The sequence below is a fragment of the Poromitra crassiceps genome (genome assembly GCF_964638095.1).
Source record: "Poromitra crassiceps genome assembly, chromosome: 5".
Taxonomy (NCBI): Eukaryota; Metazoa; Chordata; class Actinopteri; order Beryciformes; family Melamphaidae; genus Poromitra; species Poromitra crassiceps.
In genome coordinates this window covers 66,012,819-66,032,965 of record NC_139642.1, presented here as the reverse complement: position 1 = coordinate 66,032,965, position 20,147 = coordinate 66,012,819, and the positions used below count along the sequence as shown (strand labels likewise).

The window sequence follows — 20,147 nt, the reverse complement described above, 5'->3', positions numbered from 1 at the left end:
GTGTGTGTGTGTGTGTGTGTGTGTATGTGTGTGCGTGCGTGCGTGTGTGTGTGTATGTGTGTGCGTGCGTGCGTGTATACACGTGTGTGTGTGTGTGTATGTGTGTGCGTGCGTGCGTGTATGCACGTGTGCGTATATGTGTGTGTGCGTGCGTGCAAGTGTGTGTGTGTATGCGTGTGTGTGTGTGTGTGTGTTCACATGTGGAAGTGCTGTGCTGTTGTAAATGATTGGTTCACTGGTTGATTGGTACATAGCTGAGTCAAAGCAGTTTCTAGGCCAGTCATGTGATTCTAATGGTCAAGTCCAAAGCTGCTCAAGGCGGTACGCTTGTTTCCATGCCGACTGCAACGAGGCGTAAGCCAACACACACACACACACACACACACACACACACACACACACACACACACACACACATACACACACAGAAGACAGGTTTAGTCGAGTGTAAAGGGTCTCAAAGATGTGACTGTCCCACAGCACACGATGAGCATAATACATGTAAAACCAGCTCACAACACGTTTACTCAAGCCAGGAAAGAAAGAATATTGCAGTATTATTATTATTATGACAGTATTTAGCATCATGATATAAGAGCTCTTCACTAGATATGATGTTGGATCTCTGCTCTAAGTTCACTCATATTGTGAAAAATAAAACACTGAACATGTGGTGGCCATACTTATGCGTTTTGCTAAGCTGTAAGACCTGTCTGTCAATGACGACACAATTCCTTGTTCACTGATAGAGGTGGATAAAAGTCTGAATACTGTATACCTCTTTAAAGATCTGAATACTGTATACCTCTTTAAAGATCTGAATACTGTATACCTCTTTAAAGATCTGAATACTGTATACCTCTTTAAAGGTCTGAATACTGTATACCTCTTTAAAGATCTGAATACTGTATACCTCTTTAAAGATCTGAATACTGTATACCTCTTTAAAGATCTGAATACTGTATACCTCTTTAAAGATCTGAATACTGTATACCTCTTTAAAGATCTGAATACTGTATACCTCTTTAAAGATCTGAATACTGTATACCTCTTTAAAGATCTGAATACTGTATACCTCTTTAAAGATCTGAATACTGTATACCTCTTTAAATATCTGAATACTGTATACCTCTTTAAAGATCTGAATACTGTATACCTCTTTAAAGATCTGAATACTGTATACCTCTTTAAATATCTGAATACTGTATACCTCTTTAAATAACTTGTTTGTAAAGTAGGCTCTTTCATTACCTCACTATTGTGTTGTGAGACCACATGTCAGTTTAACACTAGAGGGGCCGAACCACTTTTGGAATTTAACTTTCTCAGCTTTCAAAATGACATGTTGTACAAAACAGTGTAGTATTTAGATTTGTTTTAATCATGCAAGAAAACACTAGTCATTATTATTATTATATTTACCTACTTCATCTGACGTCTTATTGGCCTTCTAGTGTCACCCGCACTTCAATCTACCAAACAGCTGTATCAGTATAAAGGGACAGTTGGCACCGGGCAAAGAGCTCGAGTGATCTGCTGATAGGGAATAATGTAATAAATCAACATGGAGGCTTATAGGAGGCCTGCGAGTGGAGCTGGGCAGCTTGGCCTGGTCTTCAGGCAGCTATATATACCCTGACATGTGAGCAGATAACAGACTGTTGCTGTCTGTGAGGGCCTTTCCTTTCAGCCCCTCAGAGCTGCTTTCCAACACAGGCTTCATACAGGCTCCAGTGAAGCTGGAGGCTCCAGTGACTGAAGCTGGAGGCTACAGTGAAGCTGGAGGCTCCAGTGAAGCTGGAGGCTCCAGTGACTGAAGCTGGAGGCTCCAGTGACTGAAGCTGGAGGCTACAGTGAAGCTGGAGGCTCCAGTGACTGAAGCTGGAAGCTACAGTGAAGCTGGAGGCTCCAGTGAAGCTGGAGGCTACAGTGACTGAAGCTGGAGGCTACAGTGACTGAAGCTGGAGGCTACAGTGAAGCTGGAGGCTCCAGTGAAGCTGGAGGCTCCAGTGACTGAAGCTGGAGGCTCCAATGACTGAAGCTGGAGGCTACAGTGAAGCTGGAGGCTCCAGTGACTGAAGCTGGAAGCTACAGTGAAGCTGGAGGCTCCAGTGAAGCTGGAGGCTACAGTGACTGAAGCTGGAGGCTACAGTGACTGAAGCTGGAGGCTACAGTGAAGCTGGAGGCTCCAGTGAAGCTGGAGGCTCCAGTGACTGAAGCTGGAGGCTACAGTGAAGCAGGAGGCTACAGTGACTGAAGCTGGAGGCTACAGTGAAGCTGGAGGCTCCAGTGAAGCTGGAGGCTCCAGTGACTGAAGCTGGAGGCTCCAGTGAAGCTGGAGGCTCCAGTGAAGCTGGAGGCTCCAGTGACTGAAGCTGGAGGCTCCAGTGAAGCTGGAGGCTCCAGTGAAGCTGGAGGCTCCAGTGACTGATGCTCCAACCTTTGTGATTAGGAGGCTTAATTCTTTATTAATTGAGCCAAACGTTTCCTCAATTAGACACATTATTATTTTAAAACACCTATCAATCTGACTGATGCTCAGATGCATCGAGGTGGCATTTCAACATTTGGCTTTTCAACACAACTACGCCATCGCCTTGTCCATTCATGGACAGTGAAGCACCAGTAACAGCTGGCCTGGGTGTCACTGATGACGTCACTATGTCACTCGTGAGTCATGACATGTCATGAGTTCATTTTAAAGACATAAAAAAAAGGACGATCACGACTAAAGATTACAAATGCAGCAAATGTTGGATATGTTTTCAGTGCCATGATCAGCAGCCCTTACAGTACACTGCAATTACATGATTAAAGGGACAAGTTATAGAGACAGTCCGCATGTCTGGGAACTCCCCACAAAATGTTAAACGGCTGGCGCGCGAGTGGGGTAAAACTGCCCAAAAGACGGTGCTGCGGCTCTAAACTACAGGTTTGGGGGTTCTAGAGCAGAACACAAGACGTCTGCTCAGATGTGCGTTTACTGCGGTGGTTAAATCCCCAATCGTGTCTGCCTGGGCTGGGCTATCAGCTAAATTCTAACTTTGCTGAACGGATAGAACAGGGGTTTTTACCCCACCCTGACCCCGCCCCCAGCCAGGCTGAGCCAGCTAAACAAGCGTCTATGACGAGACGTGGCCTCAACCTATGGTTGTGCTGTCATAATATATGTAGGGGTTGATAGGGTTGTGCTGATCATGACCTATGACAGGATGATTCATTCACAGGGTTATGGTCACTTTCCAGCCTGTGGGTTGTTTTGGAGCAAAATCCCACTCATTGGAGTTTCAAGACACTCAACCTTTTTCTGGATGGACGCATTGGTTAGACGGTCTGTTCTTAGAGCGGAAATGGTGGAAGTCGCCGCCCGCCATGACAGTCTCCCCGCATCGATAAAAACGTTCACAATATTGTTATAAATATCAACAACTAACAGATATCAAAGCTGGTGGTGGGCTTTATGGAAAGAACGTGACTCGAACTGGTTGATCAAACTGGTTATTCAGTGGCGTTTCATTGCCACACAACTAACGTAGCTCGTAGCTAACAGCTATGTTCCAGTTCTGAGCCCACGTCCTCCTGCGCTTCCTCAGGTCATCTCAAAAACAATGCAACATACTGATGGTTCAGTGTGGCCACGCCCACCACCTGATGTTCGCTGCTGTACTGAAACAAAGTGGCCGTTCTCCACTGCAGAGTTGGTCCAGACTCGTATTAAAAAGCCTGTTAGCAGCTATGAGCTAAAGCTAAGCTAAAATACACTAGCACAACACCAGAAGCTTCCCAACTACGGTTCAGAGCGGCAAAAGCTGGAAAGGTAACATACACTACTCTTCACAAATCTTTAAATGTGAGTAAATTATGTTTTCTCAGACAGACTTGTCTTGTACATTAGCCGTGGTAAATGAGAACTGTGCGAGTTTCCCATTTGTATCAAGCAACAGAAAGGTTGCAGCCTGACGTGTTTGAGTTCATTGCACGTCCTGCGATGTGACTATTGTGGATGCGTACATTGTGATAACAATGCTGAAACGACTCTGGAGCATGTCAACGACTCTGGAACAACGACTCTGGAACAACGACTCTGGAACATGTCAACGACTCTGGAACATGTCAACGACTCTGGAGCATGTCAACGACTCTGGAACATGTCAACGACTCTGGAACATGTCAACGACTCTGGAGCATGTCAACGACTCTGGAACATGTCAACGACTCTGGAACATGTCAACGACTCTGGAGCATGTCAACGACTCTGGAACATGTCAACGACTCTGGAGCATGTCAACGACTCTGGAACATGCCAACTACTCTGGAAAATGTCAACGACTCTGGAACATCTGGAGCATGTCAACGGGAATATGAACGGACTATAAGCAACTCATGTAAACACCATCAAAATATTGTCTTATTTGCAATAAGGTAAACAGTCGGATTATTGCTGTCCATGTAAACATGGTATACAACATATGTAAAATGTGTTATGTCTATTGTTTGATTATATGAAATAGAGGTATTGTACATAGTGTTTGGATGACCAAAAATAAAAAATCTGCAAATCAATCAATCAACATAGTAACTGTCAGCTGCGCAGGAACAGGGCATGTGTGTGTGTGTGTGTGTGTGTGTGTGAAGTTCCTACCTGTTGAGTGTGTAGCGCATGTGTGTGTGTGTGTGTGTGTGTGTGTGTGTGTGTGTGTGTGTGTGAAGTTCCTACCTGTTGAGTGTGTAGCGTGTGTGTGTGTGTGTGTGTGTGTGTGTGTGTGTGTGTGTGTGTGTGTGTGTGTGTGAAGTTCCTACCTGTTGAGTGTGTAGCGTGTGTGTGTGTGTGTGTTAGGGCTGTTGAAACAAATTTTGATATTCGAATATTATTCGAATTTAATAATTATGAACGAAATTCGATTATTATTATTATTATTTTTTTAGAACACTAGAACAGTGACAAGTTCTGACAACATACTTGAAGAAAAGTGTGTTAACTGAAGTTGACTGTTGAAGCTGCTATACTGATGTAAACCTACCTGTAGCTCTTAAAATGTATGTTCATTCATTGTTAACTGAAGTTGACTGTTGAAGCTGCTATACTGAATGTAAACCTGTAGCTCTTAAGTGCAATACGTGACTGATTTTTTTTTGTTCATGGCTCATTGTTGTTTTGGCAAAGTTTACTTATTTGTTTATTGATAAGGAGCTCAAACAAAGGCTGTGTCTTTTTTTATTATCAATTATTTTATTTTAGCATTTCAGACAGCACCAATACATCACTGATGAATATTAACTAAGCTCTGGTTATCTGACCTATTTTCTAATGCAATGAATGTATGTACATTGTACAAGGAACATGTTTTCTTAAATAAACATCATTGCTGGACTATTTGTGATAAGCCTAATATTATTTTGAATATTCATCCACCATTCACTTTTCCATCTACATTTGGTAAAATGCTTAGAAAAAGTTTTACTTGGTCAAACCCAAAGATTCAGCTATATTTAGAATCAGAACATAACATAAGAGAAGACAACAATTCACTCAGACAAAAACAATTTTTTTTTTTTTTTTAATTCAATTAAAAATTAATTAAAATATTCGAATATAATTCGAATATTAAAATGTATAAAGCACTGAAATTCGAATTTGATTATAGAGGGAGATTGACAGCCCTAGTGTGTGTGTGTGTGTGTGTGTGTGTGTGTGTGTGTGTGTGTGTGTGTGTGTGTGTGTGTGTGTGTGTGTGAAGTTCCTACCTGTTGAGTGTGTAACGTGTGTGTCAGTCCCCGCAGACAGCGATGGCATTGGGGCAGCTCATCCTACAGTAGCTACCCCGCAGTGGACACATAGAGGCTTGGTCTCCGGTCACTCCTGAGGAAACACATGACGTCACGTTACGTTACATGTGAGGAACGCCACATACACATCATCCAACATACAGTACATGATGTCATGTTACATGTGAGGAACACCACATACACATCATCCAACATACAGTACATGATGTCATGTTACATGTGAGGAACACCACATACACATCATCCAACATACAGTACATGATGTCATGTTACATGTGAGGAACACCACATACACATCATCCAACATACAGTACTTGATGTCATGTTACATGTGAGGAACACCACATACACATCATCCAACATACAGTACATGATGTCATGTTACATGTGAGGAACACCACATACACATCATCCAACATACAGTACTTGATGTCATGTTACATGTGAGGAACATCACATACACATCATCCAACATACAGTACATGATGTCATGTTACATGTGAGGAACACCACATACGGAACACCACATAGTGGCAAGTGGTCATAAATCTAGCTCTCTCACAATCAATAAAGGTGTTCCACAGGGATCCATCTCAGGCCCAGTATTGTTTACTTTATATATAAATTACATTCTACCCTCCTCTGCACTTTATAATGTCCATTATTATGCAGACGATACAATCATATATTGTTTCGGAAACACCCCTGCCCAGGCGGTTGAAAGTCTGCAAACTGCTTTTGACTCCTTTCAACAGGCACTTTTTGACCTCAAACTTGTCTTGAACTCAGACAAAACAAAATCAATGTTATTTTCACGGTCCCATAATATAGACAATGGTCTCTGTATTTGCACTCAGCAAGGCGCACAAATCGAAACCGTTGGTTCATATAAATATCTCGGCATTTGGCTGGACACCAAACTGTCCTTCCAGATCCATGTGGAACATCTCACAAAGAAACTGAGGAGAAAAATTGGTTTTCTTTATAGAAATAAGTCCTGTCTTGCACCCTGTGTTAGAAAGTTCATTGTTCAGTCACTAATATTGTCTGTTTTTGATTATGGGGATATTATTTATATGCATGCTGCTCCATCCATCCTGAAGCCGCTTGATGCGGTGTATCATAGCGCCTTGCGCTTTATAACGGGTGATAGATTTCTTACTCACAGATGTATTTTATATGAAAAGTTAGGCTGGCCCTCTCTGACAGCTCGAAGGGAGCAACACTGTCTTTTATTCATTTATAAAGCCCTGATTGGGAAACTCCCCCTGTACATGTCCTCACTCATTAGTCAAGTGAACACAAACTATCAAACCCGATCGCATTCACATATCAGGTTGTCTGTTCCACGAGCAAGGACTGAACTAGGAAAAAGTGCCTTTTCTTATTATGCTGCTGATAAATGGAATTTGTTGCAAAACATTCTGAAATTGAATCAGCTGATTCCCCTGGAATCCTTCAGAGTACTTCTTGACGGTACTCTGCAAAATGAATGCTCTTGTTTTATTTGATCTGCTCTTACCTTGTTTTTTATTTTGATTATTTCTATCTGGAATCTTGAATGTTTTCTATATAGTGTAATATTTGTATTTGTAAGTTGTCTGTAATATTGTAACTATTGTAAATGTTCTCACTGTAACAGGGCTCCCTTGAAAATGAGAGCTTGCTCTCAAGGGCTCTTCCCTGTATAAATAAAGGTAAAAAAAAAAAAAAAAAAAATGAAATAAAAATAAAAATACACATCATCCAACATACAGTACATGATGTCATGTTACATGTGAGGAACATCACATACACATCATCCAACATACAGTACATGATGTCATGTTACATGTGAGGAACACCACATACACATCATCCAACATACAGTACATGATGTCATGTTACATGTGAGGAACATCACATACACATCATCCAACATACAGTACATGATGTCATGTTACATGTGAGGAACATCACATACACATCATCCAACATACAGTACATGATGTCATGTTACATGTGAGGAACACCACATACACATCATCCAACATACAGTACATGATGTCATGTTACATGTGAGGAACATCACATACACATCATCCAACATACAGTACATGATGTCATGTTACATGTGAGGAACATCACATACACATCATCCAACATACAGTACATGATGTCATGTTACATGTGAGGAACACCACATACACATCATCCAACATACAGTACATGATGTCATGTTACATGTGAGGAACATCACATACACATCATCCAACATACAGTACTTGATGTCATGTTACATGTGAGGAACACCACATACACATCATCCAACATACAGTACATGATGTCATGTTACATGTGAGGAACACCACATACACATCATCCAACATACAGTACTTGATGTCATGTTACATGTGAGGAACATCACATACACATCATCCAACATACAGTACATGATGTCACGTTACATGTGAGGAACACCACATACACATCATCCAACATACAGTACTTGATGTCATGTTACATGTGAGGAACATCACATACACATCATCCAACATACAGTACTTGATGTCATGTTACATGTGAGGAACACCACATACACATCATCCAACATACAGTACATGATGTCACGTTACATGTGAGGAACACCACATACACATCATCCAACATACAGTACATGATGTCATGTTACATGTGAGGAACACCACATACACATCATCCAACATACAGTACATGATGTCATGTTACATGTGAGGAACATCACATACACATCATCCAACATACAGTACATGATGTCATGTTACATGTGAGGAACACCACATACACATCATCCAACAGAGAACCCAGCACTTGCCTATACAGTATCTCAGTACTAGGGCAGCATCCTATTCCCCTTGACTTGCACTGAGAATTAGTTTGAGATAACTGTAATCTGACACGCTGAAATCCACATTATTGCTCGATCACATTATCAAATACAGAAGGGCCCTAAATAACAGCATGTGTTGCTGAAGAGAAAATATCATATCATATAGAAAGACATCATATAGAAATACATCATATAGAAAGACAGACCAGCTAACTGCTTCACTTTACAGCAGACAACCTCAGCATAAATAAACCCATGTGAGCGTACAGGCGAGCGGTCAACACATTCTCCACATTTCACATCCGACCATTAAAGACTGATGATGCATCCTTCAGCTTGTAGGAGCTTTTATCTGGAGAAGTTGCTCCATTATAAGGCTTAGGTCAAGAGCTAGTATAGTATAGTATGGAGTATAGTACAGTATGGAGTATAGTATAGTATGGAGAATAGTATAGTATAGTATAGTATAGTATAGTACAGTAGTAAAGTATAGATCCATTATAAGGCTTAGGTCAAGAGACATTTGATAAATTGACTCCGTCCAACACAAAGTTTGCACCTTGCCATCGCGCCCAACGTAGCGAAAAAATTCAGAACTTTGTGAAATGTTATCATCTATCCTCCAGCATCGTCTCCCTAGGAAGGTGTAGCTTACAGCTGTGCAAACAGCCCACACACACGCACACACACACATGCGCGCGCACACACACACACACACACACACACACACACACACACACACACACTCACGCACACACAGCAACTAACAAGCACGTACCTAAAAGAAGAAAAGGAAGAATAGCAGTGGTTAGGTTGGTGTGGAAGAGGCTGCTCACCCTGGTTGTGCTGGGTGCTTCAGGCCAGTGGACAGAAAGCGATGGGGTGCTACTTGGGGAGAGTGCGGCCCCAGACTGCCAGAGGAGCCGGGCAGGGATAGTATGAGCACAGCCATCCAGAATGCCACAGATCACGTTACACAGCCGGTAAATATAGCAGATGCCTCTGACCTCTACAGGTCACTCAACACTCAGTGGCATTCCAGCATGAAGGCTTTTTATAGGCCAGGCAGGCGAAGCAGCAGGTCCAGCAGACTAGAGGAGCAGGTTGACCTCACAGACATGACGGAGAAACAAGCTCCACTGATGATCAGGATTCACCATCAGGCATCTCTGAGATCTTCCACAGCAGTATAGCAAATGGCATAGATACTATATGACATTGGTTCTCAAAGTAGGGTCTGGGGACCCCCAGAGGTCCTTGAGGGGGTTTCCAGGGGGTCCCCAGCAAAAAGGGCAATAATTTATTTTCACTGGAATTCCAACCATAAATAGCCTAACATAAGGACAGAATGTATGGCTATTTTGGTCATGGGTTTCATGATACACTTTCTGTAACAAAAGATCTAAAAGTGTGATGACCCTCCCTCTCTCCTGGCCCTGTCTTGCAGGAGCCTGGTGTTGGGGTCGTTAGGCTGATTGGGTGCACCTGGGCCTGGTGTACTCATCACTCCAGTCAGTTTTTCTACCTGGATAACGGGTGTTCTATTTCAAAGTTCTAAAAACTGCTGCTGTATATTTGCACGTCATCTGATTCTGCACCAAAGATCTTACACTGATAAGAAGCGCAGGCTAATAGAGGGTATGCATGTGATGTCACAGAGGCAGAAGTCACTGTGGGGTCACGCCCACTGAGTCACAGCAAGACTGAGCTTGAATGCAGTAATCAGCCTAGATAACTGACACCTGCTGCTCAGGGTGGAATTTGACACTCATTTTGACACTCGTTCCCGATTGAGGGGGCGTGTTCCAGTGGGTGTGCATACCCTCTATAGGTTGTTCCATTGCAACATCATGGCGGCCACGCTGTTGTCAAAAAAGCACAAGAGCTTTGTCTCATGTCTTCAATACTCAATGTCTGCTCTATAGCTGGGAACTGATGTAACATCACGTTAGCTTAGCTACTCTATAGCTGGGAACTGATGTAACATCACGTTAGCTTAGCTACTCTATAGCTGGGAACTGAAGTAACATCACGTTAGCTTAGCTGCTCTATATCTGGGAACTGATGTAACATCCCGTTAGCTTAGCTGCTCTATAGCTGGGAACTGATGTGACATCACGTTAGCTTAGCTGCTCTATAGCTGGGAACTGAAGTAACATCACGTTAGCTTAGCTACTCTATAGCTGGGAACTGATGTAACATCACGTTAGCTTAGCTGCTCTATAGCTGGGAACTGAAGTAACATCACGTTAGCTTAGCTGCTCTATAGCTGGGAACTGAAGTAACATCACGTTAGCTTAGCTACTCTATAGCTGGGAACTGATGTAACATCACGTTAGCTTAGCTGCTCTATAGCTGGGAACTGAAGTAACATCACGTTAGCTTAGCTGCTCTATAGCTGGGAACTGATGTAACATCACGTTAGCTTAGCTGCTCTATAGCTGGGAACTGAAGTAACATCACGTTAGCTTAGCTACTCTATAGCTGGGAACTGATGTAACATCACGTTAGCTTAGCTGCTCTATAGCTGGGAACTGAAGTAACATCCCGTTAGCTTAGCTGCTCTATAGCTGGGAACTGAAGTAACATCACGTTAGCTTACCTGCTCTATAGCTGGGAACCGAAGTAACATCACGTTACCTTAGCTGCTCTATAGCTGGGAACCGAAGTAACATCACGTTAGCTTAGCTTCTCTATAGATGGGAACTGATGTAACATCACGTTAGCTTAGCTGCTAGTCATTATTGCTTACAGCACAACAACGGGCCAACGGATTTCAAAGCTGATGCCCGGGTTGGAAAGAGTTTGACTGGAACTGGTCAACGGGCAAACTTTTGCTCACTCAGTGGGCTCAGGCAGTGGGCTTAGTTAACATAGCTAGCTAATTAACATGCTAGCTCGTCAGAATCGAATTCATATGACATGACATCACTATTAGCGTTCCATTGAGTCATAGGCCTACGTCATGATCATAGACATAAATAATATGGACGTAGCTAATAGCTATCCCATTAAATGTCTTCTCCCTGGCAGAATTCAAACGTTGGCCGTCAGCAGAGTGGGAGGGAATGGGTTGAGTCCTTCCACACCTCACGTGAGATGGGAGTTTCCCAGAGCCGCAGCTCCGCCTACTATTGGTCCGTGATCGGCAAGCTGCGTGATCACTGGACAAGCGATCTGTCAATCACCCCCTTTTCTATCATCTATTTTACTCCAAAAAGGGCGAGTAATATAAAAATTCACCCGCCTACAGTTGTTATGAAAAGGTGAAATTAGTTGCCCAAATTTCAAGTTCTTAGCTCTTGTGTAACACACATAAAGGCTCCATGCCTCAACCGTCCCCCTGCTTCAACTGACTCTGCCCTCTCCTGCAGTGGGCACAGGTGCAGCCAATCAGCCTAACCACCCCAACACCAGGCTCCTCCTACAAGCCAGGGCCAGTCACACCAGGCTCCTCCTACAAGCCAGGGCCAGTCATCACAAAAGCTCAGATCTTATCAGATGGGGGACCCTGTGACAAAATCTGATCAAATGGTGGTCCACACATAAACACCTTATGTGGCTAGTAGCGCCATGTTGTAATATTGAATGTCGAATAGTATTTATTGTTTTGTTTTTGTTTTCCTGTGTCTGAGCCTGTTCGTCTGTCCTGTTTGTATATTAAAAAATAAAATATTGGGTTATTTGCATTATTTTGTCTATCCCACATATCCTATAACAGTAAATCATCATCGGTTCACTTACAGTGTTGGGCGAGTTACTTTCGAAATGTAATATACTATATTAGCCTACTAGTTACTTTCATTTAAAAGTAATAAGTTACTTTACAATATTACATTACATTATAACAACAGCAGCAGCAGAATTTACATGGCCACCCCGGAACCATCCCGAAAAATAATTTAAACCGCATTGAAGTCAGTGTAAACCATCCAAAATTCTAAATGTTATTATTCCTTTGTTATCGTCATCTATAGCTTATAACTTATATAGCTATACTTGACAAAGTAACTCGTATAATATTACTGACATCCTATAAGTAATAAGTTATATTACTGAGTTACTGCTAAAAGCAATATATTACGCTACATGTAATAGGTTACTTGTGTAATGAGCTACCCCCAACACTGCTTACAAATACAGTTCAGTGTCTCTCTCTCTCTCACCTCTCTCTCTCTCTCCCTATCTCTGTCGAGAGAGAGAGAGAGAGAGAGAGAGAGAGAGAGAGAGAGAGAGAGAGAGAGAGAGAGGAGAGGAGAGGAGAGAGATAGCGTAAGGTTACAACACGCTGAGGAGATGGGGTGACGGGTGACACATACATTTGATAGACTCTTCGTCAAATATGGGGGTCCTCCTCCACACGTAGGTAACGTTAATCACTTTAGTTCCCAGGCAGACAACTCAATTGAACAAGAGTCTCTGCAGCAGCACGTCAGGCAGGGCACAGCGGTGTACGTTCAGTATGGTCGAAGCATCACCCCAAACTCTGTTAAAATATGGGAGTTAAATGCACCCTGCTTGCCGGGAAAACGATGATACACACCTCGTAGAACATGCCATGATTCCTTTTACGAATACTTATGGCCCATTCTCCAATTCGGCATACAGCTGGCAGACTAAGCAGCAGCTATTTCAATGAAATTTAAACTTGTAGAACTGGCTCGTCCGAATCTCCTTCCACCAGAATACACCGTGGGGGCGGTAGCGAGCACTGAAAACCGATTCATAAAGTTGAGATTTCACAGAAATAAAGTGCTGTTTGGCACGTCATTTGTACGCCGAATATTCCAGTTGCTATTTGTAATTCGTTAAACGTGTTAATCAGTGTTCTGTGATATGTAGCGTTTACCTATAAGCAAGGCATCGTTAATTTGCCCGCTTTGATAAGAGTTTGGCTGGCGGTTGTCTCCATGGAGAGAACAGTCACTCACCCCACAGTTGGAGATCATCCCGATCCGAACGGGCAGCAAAACGCCCCCAAAAGTGCTGCTGTATAGACCGTTACTTCACTGGAGTTGATGTCCAAGTATGATCAATTATTTTGGGAAAGATAGTCTACGAGCTTAAAACAAGAATACGTGTTTTCACCTATCCCTTCTTCCCCCCGCTGTTGTAGAGTTTGTAGGCAACCAAGTAACGGTTCTTTTCGCTTTAAGAGTGACGTCAGTCGAGCAAAAAAGCTAATTTCTGATTGGTGTATTCCTCTCTGTGGACGTCAAGAGCGAACCGCCTCCCACACCGTCACCATGGTGATGAACGTAAACATCACACGTTTGTTTCTTTCATTGAAAAAAATGCTGCATTCATGACCTGACTGCATGTGAATACGACCTTCCGTATACCTCAGCTTCCAGGTGGTAAATCATATCTTACTACCGGTATATAGGCTACATACATCTACTTCATCTTCTACATGGAAGGTAGGCTATAAACCTGTCACCAAATGTGCCATTCAAGAAGGTGCAACTGCAAACAGTATAGCCTATATCTAAATGGACCTGCCTGGACACGTCTACCAGTGGTTCTCAACCGGTGGGCCGTTTTGACGGATGTCTGCACGAAAAAAAGTCTCTTTGCTAAAGCTGTGACAGGGGGCCTCTGACAGGGCCTTGCTGCAGCCGCCCCCTCCCTCTGGAATGCCCTCCCCAGTCACATCTGACCAGCCAAAACTCATTGTCTTTCATACTCATTATGTCATCTTTCCAAAATAGCCTTCAAACCCCACCTTCTCACTGTTGCTTTTGACCTATAATCTTTTTTTCTCTCTCTCTCATCGATTTTAATATTTTCTGTCTTTATTAAAGTTGCTTTATCCTATGTTTGTAAAGTGTCTTTGAGCACGGTCAAAAGCACCAATGAACAGTGAAGCGCTATATAATATACATTACATTACTAAACATGTAAACGTACTACTAAACGTTTGTTTGGCACAACTCATACTATTACCTGCTACAGGCTTCCGCATTTCTGGGTGGCAAGTGACGTCACGCTGAGTCGTCCTACAATGCTCCAAAGTTAGACTACATTTTGGCAAGCGAAAAGCTGGCATGGCCATTTTCATAGGGGGTCCCTTGACCTCTCACCTCAAGATATCTGACTGAGGATGTGGGCGGGGGTGGGTGGGGGCAGATGATCCGCGGTGGAAGCAAAACGTCCATAGGGCTGATACGATTAGAGCCGAGTGGTGACGAGCTGTACAGGGCAGTAAAATGTGGTGGAAATGAGCCGGGTACTACCCACAACACCCCCTATAAGCCCCAACAGAATTGAGGTAATTGAGGAAGTATGGTATTTCTGTGAATGGCATGGTGCAGTTCTATAGAGCAGCAGTGGAGAGCATCCCTACATATGCTATAACGGTTTGGTTTGGAAACTTGTCAGCTGAGGACAGGAGACAGTTGGATAGAGTTGTGCACACTGTCTACAGTGTATCCAGAATCATCAGATGCAATCTCCCAGCCCTATAGCAGAAATATACAAGGCTAAAGGCTTAAAAAGAAGAGCCTGGAAATGTTAAGCGACCCATTCCACCCAGCAAACTACCTCTTTAACCTCCTGCCCTCATTCAAGATTCACAAGTGTTGAGACCAAAACACCCAGGTTCCGGGACAGCACATACCCATAAGCTGTCTACAGTGTTGTACGATGCAGTATTGTCAAATCATCTTTCCATTGTTGTTTTCTATTGTGTACAGTGAATGCATGGTTTTATGTGCTTGTATTTGTATATGAGCTCACTAAGACAAATCCCAATCAACTTGTTGACATGGCAAATAAATCTTGAATCTTGAATCTAGGCATAACACTCTGTTGTGTTTCCAGATCTATTTCTGAATGTAATTTCTGAACAGGCTGTTTCCAGCTAGGAGTGTTAGACCTATAGCTTCTGATTGTTGCTACCGTTCAGTTTCTGACCTGCTCAGCGGGCAGTAGGATATTCACGCTCTTTTCATTTAGAACTAACGGATGTGTATATGCTGTTCCAGGTTTATACCTGCACTTTAAATGAGTAGCTACACAGTCAATGAATTTAGATTAGAATAGAGAGAGTTCCACACTCTGCAGCAGCGAGATGATTTGTAGCCTACTAGTACACCTGTATCACCACAGTGTGGTGCCAATGTGACCTATGGTATCTGCCTCTGCTGAAGTATTTCACAGGAGTCGGAAGGATGGAGCATTTGTGGTTTATTGTCTGAAAAGGTGGGACACAAAGCAACCACAATCAGCATGGCATAGTGGGTTGGTCTCTCTGCTCCATCTACCACAGATGGAAGCCATTCTCTGTGAGGTACTTTTACATAGTGATCGTATAGTGGTATACTCATTTCACTGTATATAAAAGAAAATAACAAAATAAATGAAATAAAAGAAAATAAATGTTTTTTAACTGTAGGCCTACAGATATTTCATGTAATGGTGTCAATATCACAGTGCAATACATATATTACTTGTAACCAAAACTGTTTGACTCGTTTTTTAAATCATTAGATAGACTTGGAATGACCTATAAGCAGCTTTTAACATTAGAAATTAGATTTAAATGAGATACAATGAGATACAATACATTCTTATAACAGACATGTAATCATGACAATATATAGACAGTTTTAACTTGACAACAATAACAACCGTCACAACCCACCTGAATATCCGGTTTACTTCCTGTATACATAGCTGAGCGCAGGCTGATATTCGGCTCATATTAAATGTTAACGTTAGGCCGTGTCTCCGACAGACACATTAACAAGGTAGCCAAACACATTCGCTTGGCTATCCTGCATTACATCTCTTTCTACAGTCTGTGGTCAGACCGTCAAACTCAGTGGGTCAGACAGACATACAGCAGTTACGCTTGCTAGCCTGCATGAAAGACGCCAGTGTGTTTATGTTTTTAATATAGTCATATCTATGGTTTATAACGCTGCCACTAATCAGAGGCGGAGGGCCAGGGGTGGGTTATGCCTTCGCCATCATCCGAAAAAAATATTGCTTCCTGTAAGCTAGCTAGCTAGCTAATGTTAGCTGCTGGTTGGTTAGCTAACTAGCGAATGTTAGCCGTTAGCTAACGTTAACGCGTTAACTAGACAAACACAGACATGCAGTAACGTCCATGTACCTTTATGTATTGCAAAGGGATCTGACGGATAGTGCAGTAACAGTCAGCAGCTATGATAGCACGAGGAAGTCGTGGGGAGGAAGTCCATATATGGTCCATCCGGTCATGGGGCACAGGACATTACGTCATCACAGGATAACGCGATTGGCTGGCTCAGATCTGTTCAAATCTGAGCCAGCCAATCACGTTGTCCTGCGCTGTTTGCACCGTGTATAAAAGGCGACCCCAGACGGGGGGGGGGGGAACCAGAGGAGAGGAGAAGAGGAGGGGAGAGGGGGAGGAGAGCAGGAGAGGCGAGGGGAGGAGAGGAGAGGAGAGATGGGAGGAGAGGAGAGGGGGAGAGAAGAGGAGAGGGGGAGAGAAGAGGAAGGGAGGGGAGAGAGGGGGAGAGGGGAGGGGAGGAGAGAGGAGGAGAGGGGAGGGGAGGGGGAGAGGAGGAGGAGAGGAGAGGGGGAGAGAAGAGGAGGAGAGGGGGAGGATGGGAGGGGAGAGGAGAGGAGAGAGGGGGAGAGGGGAGGAGAGGAGGAGAGGAGAGGAGAGGGGGAGAAGAGAGAGGAGGAGAGGGGAGAGGAGAGGAGAGGAGAGGAGTCTGTTAACAAACTTTTTTCAGTCAGCTCCGAAAGCTGCAGCGTTGATATGAGTAAAGCGCGTACGGGGGAGGGGGGGGGGCATAGTGGGGGGCATAGTGGCTGGACCCTTCCAGGGGCACTGCCATCTCTCTGGGCGGCCCTGGTAGTGGAAGCGATCATCTTGCTCTATAATGACCAGAATGGGTGTTGTTCAAACTGAACGTTTATTTCTTCAACATGCTGCAGCAGAAAGGGAGATAAACAGCCGACACTATTTTCGTAGTTAAGCTATGAAGTAGCCTCCTTCCCCCCGCAGCATCGTGACATTGAATGAAAGTATAGACTATAATGGCTTGTTTGAGATGACTTCTGGCTCGCCTGGGAAGCAGGCGAGAGCAGCCGAGTGCAGTCAGCCAATTAGAGGCAGAGAGGGGCGGGTCATGCCTTCGCCATCATGGGAAAAAAAAGATTGCGTCCCGGAGCTAGCCTGAGAGGCTAATAAAAGCTACATGTTACAGAGTAAGCTGACTATCAGTACGTTATTGCACGCATAGGCCTATCTTTACATTTAAATGTTTACATAGCAAAAATAAAAAATAGAAATAGAAGTAGCCTAGGCTATGTCAGGCTGTGAAGCTGATACAATTCAGGTGGTGGTACTGGTAATGCAACAGTTAAGGATGCCAACCGCCATAAAACACAGAAGAAGCTGAGAAAAAGGAAGTGCTGTGGGGTTGCAGCTGGTGAAAACCGTCTATACAGGTCCCTGTGTCCTAAATCTAAATGCTCCGTTTTTATAGTTTATATATATTGTAGCGTATCGGGTAATTACGTGTATTGGGGTGTTTCCGTGCTTGGCTAGGAACTGATATGTGTGGGTGTGTTCCTAGGGGGAAGGGGATATATGTGACCAGCGGCCGGGGCGGAGGCCAGTCAGGCCATGTGGGCGAGCTGACCGGGTGGTTGCAGAGCTAGCAGCGAAGCTAGTTGCTAGGAGCTATATTGTGAAGACAAGAATAAAAAGCCTGTACCAACTTCAAGTCTCCAGTTCCTTGGACGAATACTCACTTCGTTACATTGGTGTCAGACAGTAAAGCGGTAACGCCTCTGATTCGGCCGAGAGGGGAGAGGGTGAGAAGGAACGGCAAAAGAGACTGGGTGGTGCGGTTTTTGGGCTCTAGATCTAGCGCTAGTAAGTTAGCTACCAGGGGTGCTAACTGCTAACTGCTAGCTGCTAAGACCACGTGCGATGGTGCGCGGAGAATGGCCATCGGTGAACGGGAGGAAAGGAGAGCTGACGGCGGGGATCAGCTCGATGCTGGCGGGCATGGAGGCCCGTGTGTTGAGAGAGGTCGGACGGCTGGTGGAAGAGACTCCTGCCTGGGCAGTAGGGGTTTTGCGGGCGCTGCGAGAAGTCATGCAGCGGGTGGACTTGATGAGCGCGGAGGTAATGCAGCAGGGAGAGCGGCCGGAGGAGCCACGGAAGAGACTGTGTTGGACCTGCAGAGAGCCGGGCCACGTGGCGAGGTGGTGCCGAGGCGGTCCCGGGAGACGGACCGGGTATGCGGGACAACGACATGGACAGCAGGGAGCCTGCTGGGCATGCGGCGAGATTGGACACCTGGCTAGAGAGTGTCAAAAGGCTGTCGGAGATCGGGGGACAGCGGGAGAAGAGAGACGTGCAGGCGGCGGACAGGTGAGACTCTGCTGGACTTGCCAGTCGCTGGAGCACTTGGCCAGGGACTGCACTGAGAGTGGGGAGGCCGGAGGTGAGACACGGGCTGGGGAGAGTGTGAGCAGCCGGGGAGAAGAGAGCGTTGTGACGGATAGGAGGACGGTGCTGCAGGGGAACAGCCAGAGGGAAGAGAGGGACATCGTCTGCAGCGTTGTTACAGTCGGGAGAGCGACGCTCGTGTCTCCGAGTGAGCGAAGGGGGTTACCACCGGGGGAACCGGCCCAGCCTAACCGCTATACACCCCCTAACGTTGCACTGCGGAGAGCCGAGGGGAAGATCGACGCCGGTGGTGTTCGCTCTGCTGTCCTCAACCCTGGAGGAGGGGGACGGAAAAACGAGCGGAGAGCCGAGGGGAAGATCGACGCCGGTGGTGTTCGCTCTGCTGTCCTCAACCCTGGAGGAGGGGGACGGAAAAACGAGCGAGTGCGAGGCCGGGAGGACGACGCCAGGGTCATCTGGAGAGTCGACGGGCGCGAGTGGAGACCGGAGGACGAGGATGTCGATCCGGTGCTCGTTCGTGCATTTGGCTACTGGAACAAACAAAAGGGGGGACCGAAAAGAGTGCTTCAGGTGGGACAGAAGCTGGGAAAAGGGGGGGATGGAAATGGGGTTTAAAAGAAAAGTTAAGGAAAATGTGGGGGCTTGTGTTTAATTGAGATGTGGGGGTTATTGTTGAATGGGAAATGTGGGTTGAATTTAAATGTGTGAAAAAGAAAGGAAATAATGAAAAACTAGACATTATGGAGTGCCTAATGGGAAACTAGACATTATGGGGGTACCTAATGGAAAACTAGACATTACGGAGTACCTAATGAAAACTGGACATTATGACGGGGGTGCTGAAAAGAAAAGACTGTTTGTTGGGGAATTAGAATTTGATGTGGTGATGGGAAAAATATTGTGTTGGGTGTGTTTTGGTACAGGGGGATGTGTGTGGGTTGTGCATGTCGCGTGGAAGCGACATTAAAGTTGTGTGGGGGAAATGTAGCGTATCGGGTAATTACGTGTATTGGGGTGTTTCCGTGCTTGGCTAGGAACTGATATGTGTGGGTGTGTTCCTAGGGGGAAGGGGATATATGTGACCAGCGG

General features: G+C 44.6%; 1 protein-coding gene across 1 annotated transcript in view; it reads right to left on the bottom strand.

Moving 5' to 3' along the window:
• Positions 1 to 5,768: 5,768 nt before the first annotated feature.
• Positions 5,769 to 20,147, bottom strand: part of LOC310776708 (flavin-containing monooxygenase 5-like) — a gene marked incomplete at its 3' end in the record, with an annotated part of 48,809 nt that continues 34,430 nt past the window's right edge. The window contains exon 12 of the mRNA XM_083636864.1: positions 5,769 to 5,860. Within this exon, the coding sequence (XP_083492990.1) occupies positions 5,769 to 5,860 (92 nt within the window). The remainder of the gene's footprint in view (positions 5,861 to 20,147) is intronic.